Here is a 17,771-nt window from a genome sequence, read left to right as displayed (position 1 = left end):
CATAAAAACAGAGAATTTTTGGGAAAGAAACTCAGACTCAGAGTGTGTCTTGTCCTTAACCGGTCTAAATTGTTAGAGAACGATATCAAACTGCCTTCTCTATACATTCGAAAGAACTAGCACTACTATCTTTAGGCTTGAGGCATTGCATATTTCAAGTTCTCGTCCACCAAACAATTCCGCTAAACTCTAGTAACTACATTCACACGGGCCAAATTACCCAAGAAACCATTCGTTGACAGCAATATTCGTAACAATTCTTCCCGACCAATCACCTCTTAACCTGTGGAAAATAATGCCACTATATTTACATACACAATCTACAACTTTAAATTCAGAGATAAACTACATTGATGCAAATCAGTCTCATATATTGTTAAGAGTATTCCTCTCAACGTAGATCGGAAAAGAGATTGAAGAAGTCACGGGAGGCATATTCCCGACGACCGCTTAGGGTTGAAGAAAACAGAGAATTAAGAGAAGATAAAGTAGGCGAATTTCGATCCTCTTTATTGATGAATTCAGCGCCTATTTATATTCTAAGGACCCTAGGGTTGGTTCGACTTTACGGCCCGAGAAAGAACCAACAAAGAAAACCCGGAACGGAGCCTATAATTTGCTCGACCCAATTGTTCAAAACATAATAATAAAAATAACTAAAGCAAAACATAAATATAACTGAAATAATAAAAAACTCCCCACGCCTTATTTGGAGACGAAGTCGCCAAATCTAATGGTGGCCTTGTTCTCCTTCTCGGCTTCTTGTTCGTCTCTTTCGGCGAGGGCCTTCCGCGTTCCACCGTCTCACAACTCAGCTCTGGCCCCGGCAGCTCCTCAACCTCTGTATCTTCAATAGTCTCACGCCGCTGCTCCACCTGGACTAAAGGGGCACTCGTATCATATATCTTCCAAAATTTCACACACTATTTACCACTCAAATTTCATAGAATAATGCTACAGAGAATCTCCTCAACAATTCCATTACAAAACAGAAAATTCAAGAGCTCAACCGATACAAAAATAAATCCAAATTCAGATTTCAACAAGTCACAATTTCACTCGAATTAAAACGCAATAAACCCATAAATCACACAACATTCAAACCATCAAATTCCAAATTAAATTATTTTTTCTGAAAAACAAAAGCAAAAGAAGAAACTCACTGTCAAGATAGCTAGCTAGGGAAGTCGTGAGATAGACATCTTCAAGGTCAGCCCACGATATTGATGAAAGCTCGAGTCTTTTCGGTATTAACAAAAGAAACCACCGAAAAAACCCAAGAATTCCGACAAAATAAATCGCATTGGCCAAGTGACACAATTGCACGCCAAAACCGGATGCATCATCGGCCAATCGAAGATGCTCGCGTACGAGGCAGATGTCGGGCACTGGACGATGCATGAGTATTACCACTGGACGATGCACGAGTTGCCTCAGCCGTAATACTCAGCATCGTCCAGCACCCGACGTCTGACCAGAGTGCTCGTACGCAAGCATCTTCGATAGCCGATGATGCAGCTGATGGCGTAATTTACGACCCTTCCCAACCCTTTTATAAACCCTCTTTGAATAGGGATTCCCAACCCTTTTATAAACCCTCTTCGAATTGGAAACCCTCAGCAGAGTAGTGAAGGCGTAGATGGAGTAATTGATTGCACCTTTTTTAACATAGGTGACTTGGGAAAACTAATGAACACTTTATTCTCAAACTTTCTCAAGTTAGCAAAATGATACAACTCTCTCATATTTATAGGCATTCCTAACCCATTCTAGAATTCTTTACTTAATCTTTTATATTCTAAATATCTAGACTTTTCTATATAAAAATCTAGAGAATTCTTCAACACTAGGCTAGAGATAGAATTTTCTTGAATATAGATATTATTTAAAGATATCTAGAATGAAATAGAAAGTTTATAGAATAAGTTAGGTGTGACTATAAATATAAGTGAGTTGTATCATTTTTCACAAGTTAAAGTTAGAAAAATTAGACGTTTCTTAGTTTTTGCACATCAGCATCTTCTAAATCATTTGTCATATATCAGCATCTTCTAAATCAATTGTCATATATTAATATAGACAGTAATATAATATAACAAAACAAACAGAATCAATTGTCATATATTAATATAGACAGTAATATAATATAACAAAACAAACAGTAAATACAACACAAACATTTACCTTCACTATGGACAGTTAAATTTTTAAAAATAATTATCTAACTTTTTTTTCTGCGTCCGCCCCTTTAGTTTTTGCCCCTGACAATTGAGTTTAGTTTTAATTATGTAATACGTTTAACTGTAGACCAGAATTTTTTGTGACGATGAAGAGCATCGGCTTTGAGTCCCCAAGGGGAAAATGGGGAACCATTATCGATCCTCTTTAAATATACATATACTTTTTCTTCATGTATTGTTATCAAAAAAATTATTCTGTATAAATATAGTGCTTGGAATGTTGTGTAGCAATTACAATGTCCCAACCTATTTCCAATGGTGATTATTTCACAATTTTGGGTAACTCTGCATATTTTAAATTATCGAATTATTGCTCGTGTCTCATGTCAATTTAATTGTACATATTAACTGAAAGCTTTATATATCACGCATGAAACTACGATCCAAACGTGTTCGATAAAATGTCTGAATTATTTCTGGTGATCGTGCTCTATTGTTATTGGATATTTGAAACAAAAACAAAGTTGACTAATAATTTAATTATAATATACTCTCTCCTTCCCAACTTAATTGTCACTCTTTTCCATTTCGGTCCGTCCCAACTTAATTGTCACGTCACACTTTATTTTTACCATAAATGGTAAGTACGTCCCACATTCCACTATAAAGCCAATATAAAAAAATGGTTCTCACAGTCCACTAACTTTTCCAACCAACTTTTCTTTACATTTCTTAAAACCCGTGCCCACTCCAAGTGCTCTAGTTATCTCTAGGAGATACCTATTCTTCCTTTCGGCTACCTCGTTTTGTTCTGGTGTATAAGCACAAGTTGTTTGGTGGACGAGACCTTTATCAGTAAAGAATTTTTGCATTTTCGAGTTGACATATTCAACCCCATTATCAGATCTAAGTATTTTGATGGTTTGATTAAATTGTGTTTTCACATGGGTGTAAAACTGGGTAAAAGTCTCAAAAACCTCAAATTTTTTATTTCAGAAAATACACCCAAGTCATTCGAGAATAGTCATCAACAAAAAACAAGAAATAACGAAGACCATGACCACCAGTAACAGGAGCAGGACCCCAGATATCAGAGTGAATTAAAGTAAAAGGAGTTTTCATTCTAGTATTGTTCAATTGAAACGAATTTCTGTGGCTTTTGGCCAAAAAACAAGTATCACACTGCATAGAAAAAGAAGTAGCTATCTCGGGAAAAAGTAAACGCATATATCCCAAGGATGGATGCCCTAATCCACGATGCCAAAGCCTGCCTTTCTGTCAGTCTGTGAGTAAGCAACGCAGCCCTCTGTTGGGTTGTCTCGTCCAAATAATACAGTCTATGTCGTTCAGTGCCACACCCAACTATCGTTCCCGTCTTTGAATCCTGCAACATGCAAAAATCAGGCTGCATTAGTAACTTGCAATGGAGCTCTTTAGTCGCATGACTAACAGATAAGAGTTTGTAAGACAATGATGAGACAAATAGACAATTGGAAAGTTGTAAAGTAGGTGAGATAATAATAGTGCCCGCCCCTTGGACTGGTGCTAAATCAGCACTAGTTGTTTGGACATAGGATTTTTTTGACTAGGTAATGGCTAAAAGATCAGAGGAGTCAAAGGACATGTTATCGGTTGCCCCACAATCGAAAATTCAGTGACTATCTTTCTTTCCTAAAATGGAGGTCGGGGAATTGGCTAGAGCTTCAAAAGAGTTTTTACACTCAATTGTGGGTTTTTCGGCTAGATTTTTGCATTTTGGGTCAATAGGAATATATAGTGATGGGACCAAAATAGACATTGGTCGTTTGTGATGGGCCTGTTGGGTATATATAGTGAGATGGAGGGTCAAGTTGGGTGTTTGAGGTATATATAGGGTCTGTTTTGAAAATAGGACAAGATGGAGGGTAAGTTTTAGAGTCTGGGTGGGGTAAATTCTATGTTATTTGGGGAATTCTTGGGGCCAATTTGAGATTTCCTAAAAATTGGGGTATTTAAGGTAATCCCCCCAAAACCTCCGCCGCCTCTCTTCCTCCCCAAATTCTAGCACTCTCCACATGCATTTATAAGGTGATCAGTCAAATAAATGTATAAGCACAGAAGAAATCAAAATAACCACATGAGCCAAGGCATAGAAAAAGGAAATCACTTAAACATAAGAATCATTGTATCTCCCCCGTAGAACTCTACGAAGCATTTAGCTACTCATGTTCAACACAAAAGTCAAAGAAATATTCAAAGAAAGATTCAAAAACATTGTTTGAACAAGAATAAAACTAAAGGTAGAAACCCCTAGAATTGGATTGGGCGGATTGGAGGTCTCGTCTTCAATCTTGCGATGAATACTCGTCCTCTGCTCGTTCTTCTCTTCTTCCTAGGTGAAAAAGTAGTATATTTGGGGTTGAAGGCGTGTAGGTTGCGTTTGGAGGCGTTTCCTAGGCATATATATACCTAGGGTTGACTTTGGGCCCGAAATAAGCTGTCCGACGAAGCTGGCGGGTGCTTACGGCGTTTTCTTCGTGTTTTGCTGGCGGGTCGCCAGGTTCGTTTGCATGCAAACCTGGCGGGTCTCCAGCTATGTCACTGCTCTGCGCAGTCTTGGTAAAACGGCCATAACTTCTTCTACCGAACTCCGATTAAGACGTTTAATATATTCACGTGAATCTCTCTCGAAGATGAAGAGAATGGTATGCATTACATGCAAATCGGAATTCAAAATCTCCAGAAAAGCTGTCTCGAACATTGAGCAGCTGCACATCCACATATTTTGTACATTTTTCTACACATTCTTCACAAAATGGTCAAAATACCAACATAATAGAGAAGTATCTATAACCATGTCTCAAAGTACACAATATATGATCAAAACCAAGTAAAACTACCCTCTAAAATCATGTAAAATCCAAGTGAATCAACTCCCCCAAACTTAAACAATTGCAAGTCCTCGAGCAATGAAGAAAAATAACTAGAAGAAACTTGGATTCAAAAGAGTTTTAGTCATCATCATCGTCTCAAAGAATACGAAATAAAGGAGCATATCACAATACAAATTCCATCAAGTTAAGCCGTCGAATGCACTTTTACTACTAACTCGTATATCACCTTGGATTCATGCTTCGGGATGTATATATGTGTGTATATTCACCTCACTCAAAAGTGTATAGGATATCAAGGAACACTCAAATCAATCAAAAATGCATGGTTTACCATAGGCTTGCTCAATGTCTAACCTCTCCTCTACTTCGTGTGACAATAAATCTAGAGTCCGAAAGGTCTTTTGTTTAGGTTATAATGTAGGCTCTTTGGTAAGGTAGGGTAATATTTGGCTAAAGTGACTAAATTCCCAATAAGATTTGAAATTCTAAGACATTACACAATCCACTTTCAACTTCAACCATTCACCAAAACACTTCTCAACAATAACTAGACTTTGTCTAATTTCTTCCAAACTTCCAAAGATCTTGAATTATTCTCTATATACTATTTTTTTTCCTTTTTTCTTTCTTTTGTTTTTTTCTTTTTTTTTCTTTCTTTTCTATTTTTTTTCTAAGTACAACCAACTTTCAACTTGATAAGCTAAACACGACCAATTTCTTTCAACAACTAAACTCTCCAAATTCTTCTTTTCACAACTTAACAATTCTAGAGTCTAGGATTCCCAACCCACTTGATTAGCTTGACAAAAGAAAAGGCAATAGGCTCAAACTTGGCTATCAAGGGTATTATTATAATAAGGTTAGTGTTAGGTAAAAATAAGGCTAACAACAATGGCCTAACATCTTCCCCTATCTCTAAGGTCACTAATTGATGATAAATCACACATGAAAGAATTAAAAGCTCAAGTCTCACTGGGCAAATAGCATGAATCAACCCAAACAAGCAATTCGTTACTTATGCATCCTATTTCTTAAACTCTCAAGTCAATGGTCAAGTGATAGCTCAAAGTGGAAGGTTCTTTTATCATAGACGACTAGTCTTCACCCAAATTACTACCAAATTTTTCAATTCAATTTCAAAACCCAACCAATCAAAGTAAGCATTCAAAGAGTTCTAATAAAATAATCATTCAAAGAGTTCTAACAAAATAATTCTATCCTAAAACAAAATAAAGCAACAAAAGCAATAAGATACGTACCTCGTTAGTGTCCCTATCCACCATATCATCTCCCCAAACTTATTCAAAGCTAAGTAAAGAATAAGTTTGAAAAGTTGGTGGAGAAGGGAGACATACATGGTAAGCAAGCAAAAAAAAAAAAAAACACCAAAAACAAAATGAAACGATAAAATTAAAAGTTACCTACTAGGGGTTACCTCCCCTACAGTGCCTTTGGTTATCGTTGTTGGCTCGACGTCCTCCATGAGTTGCATCATGTCACGCCATAAATGGTGGTGTTGGATTTTCTATCAATCTTGGAAGCATATGATCTAGCCAATCTCTTCTTCCACCAAGTAGTTTTCAAAGCTCCATCACAAATTTTGGTTTCCACTTTGGGTGTATTTGCAGCTTTTGCTTTCTTCAACTTCACTTTAGAATTTGGTGCATTCTCTTCTCTAGAAAGTGATCCACCACATGAACCAAACATCCACTGTGGCAATGAAAAATCCCCCAATGTGGACTCAATTGCTTGTGTCTTTTGGACCTCTACAACGTGCACAGCTTTGCACTCCATCTTCATAACAAGTTCCTCATCTTCACGACTCTTCATAGCATTATAGATAGACAAAATGTGTCGTATGTTTCCCATACGAAGAGTGAGCTCTCCCTTTACTATATCTATCAATGCTTTTCCCGTTGCTAGAAATGGACGCCCTAGGATAAGCGGCACATTCATGTCTTCCTCCATATCCAATACTACAAAATCGACGGGAAATATGAAGTCGTGTACCTTCACCAGTACATCCTCAACAATTCCTTTAGGATATGTGACTGATCTATATGCCATCTGCAGTGTGATTGTAGTCGACTTGAGAGTGTCGATCTTCATCTTTCTGAAAAATGATAATGGCATCAAATTTATGCTCGCCCCCAGATCACATAATGCCTTTGTCTGTCTATTATTTCCAATGACGCATGAGATATTGAAACTCCCAGGATCTTTAAGCTTGGCAGGTAGCTTCTTTTGAATTATCGCACTACAGTTTTTGGATATGTTCACCGTCTCATAATCAATCCACTTCTTCTTCTTGGAGAGCACATCTTTTAGGAACTTTGCATATGTAGGCATCTCTTGCAGAGCTTCCACCAATGTTATATTAATGTGCACCTTCCTAAAAATATCGAGAAATTTGGAGAATTGCTCATCCAACTTCTTCTTCTTCACCGCAAATGGGAAGGGCACTCTAACTGTCGTAGGAATGGAGGGAGGGGGCAGCTTTTCTGGCACTGCGTCTTTCTTGGTCTGAATGTCTACCTTATTCTTTCCCTTGGAATTCTCTTCTGCTCTGACATCTTCCTCTGGAGTACTCTTCTTTTCCTCTACAGGCATGGAAGGTCCTTCATAGCTTTTACCACATCTCAAGTGTATGGACTTGCAGTCTTTGGGATTATTTATGGACTGTGTTGGAAATTGCCCTGGCTGATGTTGGACACCTACAGCTTGAGAAATTTGACTAATCTAAGTATCAATGCTCTTCATATGCATATTCAAGCTTTGCACGTCGTTTTCAACCTTCCCCGACCTTTGACTAGTGCTCTCTATGTACTTGTCAGTTTTCTCCATGTACTTGGTAGTCTGAATCATGAATGCTCCCAAGATATCTTCTATAGTAGGCTTCTTCTGCTCATTAACCATTCCATTAGCTACTGTGAATCCCGGTGGTGGTTGCAAAACATTGTTAGGATTACCATAGGAGAGATTGAGATGCACCTTGTTACCATAGTGGTTATAGTTACCACCCCCTTTGGTTGGGGCGATAGTTGTTGATGTTCATGTTGTTCCCTCCTTGGTGCACATAGTTCACATCTCCAACTCTTCCCTGCAGTTCTGGTCCAGGTTGTCTCATCTCCATGATCCCCAGTTGAGTGGTCAAAAGATCTAGCTGCTTTGACATTTTGTCTATCCTATCATCTTCTGTAGCAGAGGCCACCCTGTATGACTTGTTTCTTTCATTATTCCATCTTTCATCAGTGGAAGCCACTCTCTCAGTCACTTTCATGGCATCATTCTCTCCTAATTGAAGTAGTGCTCCTCCGGCGCTCCAATTCAGTTCACGCATTGCATCTGGAGTACACCCCCTATAAAAAGTTATGACTTGGTGTCCCGGACTTAGACCATGTTTGGGGCATCTTTTCAGCAGTGTCTTGAATCTAGCCCATGCTTCTCGGATTGTCTCATGAGGTTTCATTTGGAACTGAATTATCTCTGCTTGCCTCTTTAGAACTTCGCTGGGTGGGAAATACTTATCCAAAAATAAGTCTACCATGGCATCCCATGTTTTAACAGATCTTGACCCTGTGCTGTCGTACCAATCTCTAGCATCATCTCTCAAGAAAAATGGGAATAGCCTTAGTCTGATTTGTTCATCTCTCACCCCATTAAGCTTCATCGTGTTACTGATCTGAATAAACTTAGTAAGATGCTTGTTGGGATCTTCATTGGCCTTCCCCGCGAAAGCATTAGCCTCAGCCATATTTAGCAATCATGGCTTGAGCTCAAAATGATTGGCATCGATCTCATCGTTGCCAATTGGTGGGTCCTCTACCCCTCTGTAAGCGTACATGTTTTGCACTGGCACCATGACTTGTTGTTCATTTTTTTCTTTAACCTGTTTCACCAAATCTGCAAGTTGTAGTTGGAGCTGTTGGACTACCGGATCTGGATGTGGTGCATTGTTCTCTCCGTTGTCCGCCATTGTTATTGCAACAGGAATAGGCGGTTTTCTCTTATGAGGCGAAAGTGATCGCCTTTGGTTGAGCCTTCTCTGAGCGTTTCTCCTTCGATTGGATGCTTCGATCTCAGGATCGAATAACTCTAATGGTTGCCCCTTAGAGCGAGTGAGCATACAACCTGAAAAGAAAAACAAAAAAAGTGAGAATAACTCAAAAAAAAAGAAAAATAAAGCAAGTAAAATCTAGATTAGTAATCTTAATTTTTATCACGATATTACGCTATAATAACACAAAATTGTCCCCGGCAACGGCGCCAAAAACTTGACTCGACTTATTTTTAACACAAGTATACCCGCAAGTGTACGGAGCTAATTTAGCAAATAGCAAGCAAAGAGTATCGTATCCACAGAGACAATGATTGTCAACCTAATTACCACGAACCAACCTCAACTACTATCTAAATGAATCGGAATTTTGGTTTTTCTAAATCTACTTAAAAACAAGGTAAAAACAATTAAAAACAACTAGAGAACTAAGAGCAAATAAGAACACCGATGTAGATCAAGGATGGGAAGGGTAGAATCCTACGGGATCGATGACAACTATCCTATGCTCAACTAACTTCCTAACTATGCCAACAAAGGGTCTGAAGGGTTATTAAGCTATCACTAAGGTAAAACTATATCTTTTCTCAAAACATATAATTTGTAGATTGCTACCTAGAACCGAAGTCTCCTTCCTAGAACTAAGGCAACAACTCCTAATAGCTCCTAAGATACTTAGCTTCATTCAAAGGCTCAAATCTCTCGATTATATTGGCAAAGACGTCAATTTCTTCTCTTTCAAATTAAACTACTCACTTCTCAGTTCTTGTAGTAAAATCCACATGCATTTATAAGGTGATCAGTCAAATAAATGTATAAGCACAGGAGAAATCAAAATAACCACATGAGCCAAGGCATAGAAAAAGGAAATCAATTAAACATAAGAATCATTGTATCTCCCCCGTAGAACTCTACGAAGGATTTAGCTACTCATGTTCAACACAAAAGTCAAAGAAATATTCAAAGAAAGATTCAAAAACATTGTTTGAACAAGAATAAAACTAAAGGTAGAAACTCCTAGAATTGGATTGAGCGGATTGGAGGTCTCATCTTCAATCTTGCGATGAATACTCGTCCTCTGCTCGTTCTTCTCTTCTTCCTAGGTGAAAAAGTAGTATATTTGGGGTTGAAGGCGTGTAGGTTGTGTTTGGAGGCGTTTCCTAGGCATATATATACCTAGGGTTGACTTTAGGCCCGAAAAATCCACATGCATTTATAAGGTGCACATCACCGCCGACTCCCCTTCGGTGCACATCACCGCCGACTCTCCTGCCTTCGGCTTACCATCATTCCACACTCGTGAAACCGACCCACTTTTAACATTTTTTTATTAGTTGTAGTGGATGTTGTGATCCACTTTTAAAACTTTGTATGCATTTTTTATTAATTTATCTAAACCGGGACTCCTAAAGCTGGACGGAGGGAGTAAAGGTTAGGATGGACCAAAATGGACCCTAATTTTGTATAGTGTTTTAATGGCAATTATCCCTTTTATTTATCATAATTACATAAAATGGAGTATAAGATTAAGAAGACGGAAATTGTTTTTAATTATAATAATGCGGAGTTTCAAATTGCAAAAGCTCATGGTTTGGATTGGTTTACAATGCTAGCACATACTTCATGCACATAACCCACATTTATATGCGAACAATAAAATTAAAAACTAATAGTATCTGATACGAATCATATATTTTAGGATCTACAAATTATTTAGTTAAATTTTGATTTACCATATATTTCCTATATTTGTTAGATATTTGCTTCTTGCTCATTAAGTTAGGGTAGTAGTATCTTATTATTATAAATAGGAGAGATTATATCATTGTATTGGGGAATCAATTAATCCAATTAATCAATGAAATACTTTTCCTAAACTTGTCTTGAGCAACAAGAAGATTATCTTCGTTCCTAATTGTTGTTCGTCGGAGAACGTCCGAAAATCAGCAATTCGTGGTCTATCTTTCGAGAACGTCGAAGGTTCGATCATCTTATCCCTCCGAGAAGTTAGTTAACCGGCCTCGTTACGGAGCACGTCTGTAACAACTGGTGCTTTCATCCCGTACTCATCCTCCATCTTCGTTCTTCCATATCCCCCAAATTATTCACCAACACCGATCTGCCGAGCTTCACCGTCACCATTCAACGTCATCATGTCACGCAACTACACCGGATTGGGGTGTTATGAAAAACTGTACGATCAATTGGATGCCGCTATCTCCAGGTTGGAATCACGTTGTGACAAAATCGAAAGGCGTGTGACAAACTTGCCTGCGTCAAAAGCAACGTATGCACATCAGGCGTGCTACGATTCCCGCGGAGAGATTCGCACTCGTCCAACCTGCTGGGATCCGCCATCCCGAACACACTGTCGCCGTGTTGAAGAGATTCGCGCTCCTCCATTGCCGGAGCCACCGCCACAATACACGCCGCCTACACCGTCTCAACATTTGTTGCTTGTGCAGACCCGCAGGTCTATTTACTGGGACCCTCCCGGCCAGCGGCAATCACGGGGAATCCCGACCCATGATCAGCCATACGTTGTTCCCCCTTATGAACAGCCACGATCCCCACCCGACGTGTATACTGGCCGGCAGCGAGACTGCCAGCAGCCCCAGAGGCGGAACCAACACTTCACGTTCCCAAGCTCCCATAGCCCGCCACAACCGCAGCTAGTGCTCGATCAAAAGCCACTGCCGCAGCTCATGCTCGACCAGCAGCCACCGCCAAGTCACCGCTGCTCAGCAGCGCCACCCCTCGCTGCTGCTGCACCACCGCCACCGCTACGATCTGATCTTCCGCTGATGCAGCCAAGTACAGCATCTACTATTGAGCTGCCGCCTACACCGCCCCCAGACCGTGTCAGCCCTTGCTACCGCTATCCGTGAAAGCTCCATTATCATCCTCTACTCGTCAACTGCAAGGTGATGTCTCAAGCTCGAGGAAAAAGGAGTTGGAGAAATATTTCTTCAAATGTATATCAGGCATGGTTAGGAGGAATGTAGGAGAAAAAGAGTGTTTATTGTGTATTCCTTGATGATCTCTACTTCACATATTGCACCCTTTTTATAGGTGTTATACGAATACATACAAGGCATGGTATCAATGATATCAATCTATATTTAATGCTATCACTCTATTTTTCCTGATTATATGGAGTATCAATGTGATTGGCAGCTCACAATCTTTTCTTTATTTAACACTCCCCCTCAAGTTGAGTGGTGGGATCCCCAAAGCTCAACTTGTTCAGTACACTTGTGAAGCTTCTTGAGTTCACAGCTTTGGTGAGAATATCTGCCAATTGATCCTCTGACCGAGCAAATGGTAGTTCCACAGCTCCACTTTTAATGTTTTCTTTGATGAAGTGTCTGTCAACTTCAACATGTTTGGTTCTATCGTGTTGCACTGGGTTCTCAGATATGCTGATTGTTGCTTTGTTGTCACAAAAAAGTTGGCTCGTTTCTGGAGACAGTCCAATTTCTCTCATCAATCTTCGTAGCCACAAGATCTCCATTAGCCCGTTCCTGATTCCTCTGAATTCTACTTCAGCGCTGGATAGTGCGACCACCTTTTGTTTCTTGCTTCTCCAAGTGACTAGATTACTTTCAACAAAGGTAAAATAGCCTGTTGTAGATTTCCTGTCCACTGGATTGCTTGCCCAATCAGCATCTGTATATCCATACACCCCTTTATGTCCATTTTTTCTGAACATCACTCCATGTCCGACTGTTCCCTTGAGATATTTGACAATTCTCAGTGCAGCTTCATAATGATCCTTTTGTGGTTGATGCATAAACTGACTCACAATTCCAACTGCATAGGCAATATCAGGTCTAGTATGGGAGAGATAGATGAGTTTTCCCACCAAACGCTGATATTTACCTTGGTTTGCTAGCTCTGCCCCTTCTGAGATTTGTAGGCCATGGTTTACTACGATAGGTGTGTCGACTGGCTTGCAGTCCAGAAGTCCTGTCTCAGCTAGAATGTCCAAAGTGTACTTCTTCTGCCTTAAAAATATTCCTCCTTCTGATCTTAGCACTTCTATTCCCAGAAAATACTTAAGGCTCCCCAAATCCTTCATCTCAAATTCTTGGAATAAACTCCCTTTGAGTCTTTCGATCTCCTTTGTATCATCTCCGGTGATGATCATATCATCTACATAGATGATCAAGCAAGTCATTTGGCCATCTCGTTTTTTTAGGAATAGCGAATGGTCCGACTGGCTTTGTTTGAATCCATACTTTGCCATAGCCTCGGTGAACCTTCCGAACCAAACCCTGGGGGACTGCTTAAGTCCGTACAAGGTTTTCTTCAGTCGACATCCTTCTCCCTTCTTGTACCCCTCTGAAAATCCCGGTGGTGCCTCCATATATACTTCCCTCTTCAATTCTCCATGGAGGAAAGCATTTGTGACATCAAACTGGTGTAATGGCCAGTCTCGATTTGCAGCAACTGATAATAGCACTCGGATGGTGTTCATCTTTGCTACTGGGGAAAAAGTGTCGTCATAGTCTACTCCATAGGTTTGTGTGTATCCCTTTGCTACCAATCGTGCCTTGTACCTTTCTATAGAACCATCTGGCCTTCGTTTGATAGTGAACACCCACTTGCAACCAACTGCCTTCTTTCCGTCTGGTATCTTGCATTTTTCCCAGGTGCCGTTTCTTTCTAACGCCCCCATTTCTTTGAGCATTGCCTCTCGCCAATGTTTGTGTCTCCAGGCTTCTTCTACTGTGCAGGGGATTTCTTCTTCTTCATATAGCGCTGCCTCAAATGCGTGAGCCATTTCTGAGAGTTGTCCTTTGGCCATGTTGACTATTGAGTACTTGGCCTTTTTGCCTATAACATCTGGGCTGTATCTCTTTGGCGGGACTCCTCTGTTGGGTCTTGGTGGTAGTTTATATCCTCCAACTCCTTCACTCATTTGTTCTTCCACCAAATCACAGATCTCTGGTTCATTTTGGTTGTCAGAATCCCCCTCAATATCTGTCTCATGGTCAGTTTCACCATGTGTAGTAGCATCAATATCAATACTATCATCATGATCAGGAGATGTATCAGAAGTACTTACAGTGGATATCAGTAGAGGATTTCCTTGGATGGTGTCACTGACGAGTGAGGGCTGTATTTCAGAGATCTGTTCGATGTTTTTGAGGGGCTCCCCTGGTGGCCCTACTTCTGCGGAGGGACCTGACTTTGATAACCGGCTTAGTAGGTCACTATCACTACTCTCCCCCTGACCGCTAAGGTGGTTAAAAAAATAGTCTGTCTCAAGAAAATCACAGTTCAGAGTAGTGAACATGCGATTGGCCTTGGGGTCGAAGCAACGGTACCCTTTCTGAGAGGCCCCATATCCCACAAACACACATTTTACGGCACAAGGTGATAGTTTAGTTCGTTCATGTTTCGGTATATGGACAAAAACTGAGCATCCGAACACTCGAGGCTGAAGTGTCAAGGGTAAAGGAATTTGGGCGTGTGTTGAGAGAGTTTCTAGTGGGGTGTGGAGTTCCAGGGAGCTAGAGGGTAATCGGTTCGTTAGATAGGCGAAGGCTGCAACGGCTTCAGGCCAAAAATATCTAGGGGTATTTGATTCAATGAGCATAGCACGAGCCATTTCTAGGAGAGTGCGGTTTTTTCTCTCAGAAACACCATTTTGTTCTGGGGTATATGGACATGTAGTTTGGTGAACCAGGCCTTTATCATGACAGAAGGTTTTCATCTTTAAGTTTACAAATTCCCCCCCATTGTCAGATCGAAGGATTTTTATATTTTTCTGAAACTGGGTTTGCACAAGGGCATAGAAATGGCTAAAGTGTTCAAAAACCTCATTTTTTTGTTTCATAAAATAAACCCAAGTCATGCGTGTGCAATCATCTATAAACAGAAGGAAATATTTGAACCCTTGTCCCCCCACGACTGGAGATGGGCCTCACACATCAGAATGAACTAGTGAAAAAGGAGAATCAACCCGGGTATTATTTGATTTATAAGAGTGTCTATGGCTCTTGGCCAACACACAAGTCTCACAATACATATCTTGATTAAATTTAGGAAAGAGAATTTTTAAATAACCCGTGGAAGGATGTCCTAAGCGACGATGCCAAAGCCAAGCCTCTCTACTTACAGATCCGTGAGTTAGTAAGGCGGTTCCTTGTTGGGCTATCTCATCGACGTAATACAGCCCGTCCCGCTCAGTGCCACGTCCAATAATTTCCCCTGTCCTGATATCCTGCAACAGGCAAAAGTTTGGTTGCATTAGGAGAGTGCAATTTAATTCTTTTGTCACATGACTGATTGATAACAATTTGTGTGACATGGAAGGAACATATAAGCAGTTGGATAAGGTCAGAATGGGTGAAATTCTGACAGTTCCTGCTCCTTCTACAGACGTAAATTCTCCACTTGCAGTTTGAATATGACTTTTCGGTGCCCTATGCATATCAGATATATCAGTGATATCGTAAGTAATGGTGTCAGTAGCTCCGCAATCAAAAATCCATTTATCATTTTATTTTCGGATGAAACAGACAAGGCGTAGGCCGTAGGCAAATTTTCGAGCACTTGAAATCTGTTTTCACAAATTAGTGGGGCAGATTTGGGATTTTCGTGATTTTGGGAGTCGGTTTGGGGTTTATTTTCATTTCGGGGGTCTCTTTGGAATTTATCAATGTCTGGGGGTCTAATTTTTGGAGTTTTTTTAGTGTAGGGTTTAAATTGGTATAATTCAAAGAATGGGGGGTTTGAGAATAAATTCTCAAACCCTAATTTACCTCCTCCCACATCTCCCACATTCGGCGCCTCCACATCAAAAAATTCTCTCCGTTCTGGAAGTGCTCTGCCTCCGCCTCCGCCTCCTCTGGCGACGGATGCTATCCCGACGGCTATTCCCTCAGTTCCCTGTCCGCCGCTGCCTCGGTTGGCCACTGAGTTGCTTCCGACGGCGGCAGCGGGTGTTTCTTCTCCTCCCGCCACAGCTGCAGCAGCCCGACCCCCTCTGAACGGTGCCGGTGACGGATTGTTCTTGGCCTTCCTCTCCTGCCACCACTCCGGGTAGCCGTGGAGTTCAAAGCATGTTTCCCGTGTGTGCTTTTTCTTTCCACAGTGAGAACACACCAATTTTGATTTGTCTTCGTCCGGCCGTTTGCTCCAATTTCCTCCATTCCCGCCACCGCTTCGTTGAGAGGAGTTGCGGTGTGCTGCCGGATTTTGCCACGGATGGGTCACTGCTAACCCAGCTCCAATCCCTTGTGTGCTGGAGTCACCTGCTTGTAGGACAGCGGATCTGGTGTCTTCTCGCCGGAGCATAGCGTATGCATTCTCCACCGAGGGAAGTGGTTCTACCCTTAGTATTTCCTTTTTGATGTTCTCGTACTTGCCGTTTAAGGCTACAAGCAACTGGAACAGCCTCTGTTCTTGTTTCTCGGTGTGGTATATTTCAATATCTTCGGCGTACTTCATCCGATTTGGTTGTCTCCGGTCTATGGAGATCCATAGATCGTTCAAAGTTGTCCATATGTCCTCCAAAGATTCCTCCTTTTGTTTTAACGTTATTGCCTTTGCGTACAGGTCGTAGACTTGAATTTTGTCGCCTCCGCTAGCATATGTAACTTCCAGGCTGGTCCATATTTCCTTAGCCGTTGGGTATTGAGTCAGACGGCTGACCAATTTTTGTTCCACATTCTGAATCAACCATGTAAATACGCAGTGATCCGCTTGCTGCCATCTCTCGAAGGTTTGGCCGGTCCTTGCCGGAGGGGTTGGGACTCCTGTGATGTGAGATATCAGACCCCTCCCACTGATTGCCGCCTTCATGAGAATCGCCCAAGTGGAATAATTTTTGCCGTTTAGTCTTTCTCCGATGACTAACGGTGAAGAATCAATTCTCTGAGACTCTGGTTTGTGTGGAGATTCTTGGGGGATTATTTGATTTTGGGTGTGCGCCATACTTGTGCGCATGAATTCGGCAAACATTCGAGCAAATTGCTCTGTTTCCGTTGGTTTTGGTTGTTCATCGTTTTCTGACATGGTTTATGGTTTTGGCAGGATCTGCCGGATTTTGGTTAAAGGGTTCGGGATTGGTCCGAGACAGTGATGAGACTACTCTGAGTCTCACCCCTGCTCTGATACCATCTTCAAATGTATATCAGGCATGGTTAGGAGGAATGTAGGAGAAAAAGAGTGTTTATTGTGTATTCCTTGATGATCTCTACTTCACATATTGCACCTTTTTATAGGTGTTATACGAATACATACAAGGCATGGTATCAATGATATCAATCTATATTTAATGCTATCACTCTATTTTTCCTGATTATATGGATTATCAATGTGATTGGCAGCTCACAATCTTTTCTTTATTTAACAATATTTGCACGATAGTGAAGAGAAGAGGGAAGAGAAGTTAATCGTACTTAATAATGTGGGGAATCAAAAAGAGATAGAGGTCAACAACACTTTTCACAAGCTGATCGAGAAAGAGATAAGACCTGAAGCTCTTGGATCCAGTTTAGAGACAAAAGAAAAAGATTTAAGACCTGAGAGGAAGCAGAGAAAAATCAAGAAGATAGAGATTCTATGCCTTGTTGAAGATGGCAAGCCTGCATTTGAGAGTCAAAAGCACGACCATGAAGTGAAAATGGAAGATATATAGGAAAGGGT

The 17,771-nt window shown here is 40.7% G+C and overlaps 2 protein-coding genes across 2 annotated transcripts; both read right to left on the bottom strand.

Annotated features, from left to right (window-relative positions):
* Positions 1-6,544: 6,544 nt before the first annotated feature.
* Positions 6,545-7,969, bottom strand: LOC125206987 (uncharacterized). Its single transcript, XM_048106196.1, has 2 exons — positions 7,847-7,969; positions 6,545-7,792 (listed from the first exon to the last, which is right to left on the bottom strand). The coding sequence occupies exons 1-2, from the start codon at positions 7,967-7,969 to the stop codon at positions 6,545-6,547; spliced, it is 1,371 nt and encodes a 456-aa protein (XP_047962153.1).
* A 7,335-nt stretch (positions 7,970-15,304) lies between these two features.
* LOC148924034 (uncharacterized) lies at positions 15,305-17,254 on the bottom strand. Its single transcript, XM_089061661.1, has 2 exons — positions 15,884-17,254; positions 15,305-15,342 (listed from the first exon to the last, which is right to left on the bottom strand). The coding sequence occupies exons 1-2, from the start codon at positions 17,136-17,138 to the stop codon at positions 15,305-15,307; spliced, it is 1,293 nt and encodes a 430-aa protein (XP_088917787.1). The 5' UTR covers positions 17,139-17,254.
* Positions 17,255-17,771: the final 517 nt, after the last annotated feature.

This window comes from Salvia hispanica, chromosome 6, assembly GCF_029641045.1.
Source record: "Salvia hispanica isolate PSC_SH4W2 chromosome 6, Shi_PSC_v1, whole genome shotgun sequence".
In the NCBI taxonomy this organism is placed as follows: Eukaryota; Viridiplantae; Streptophyta; class Magnoliopsida; order Lamiales; family Lamiaceae; genus Salvia; species Salvia hispanica.
The sequence above is the reverse complement of the archived record's forward strand: the minus strand, read 5'-3'. Positions and strand labels throughout refer to the sequence as shown.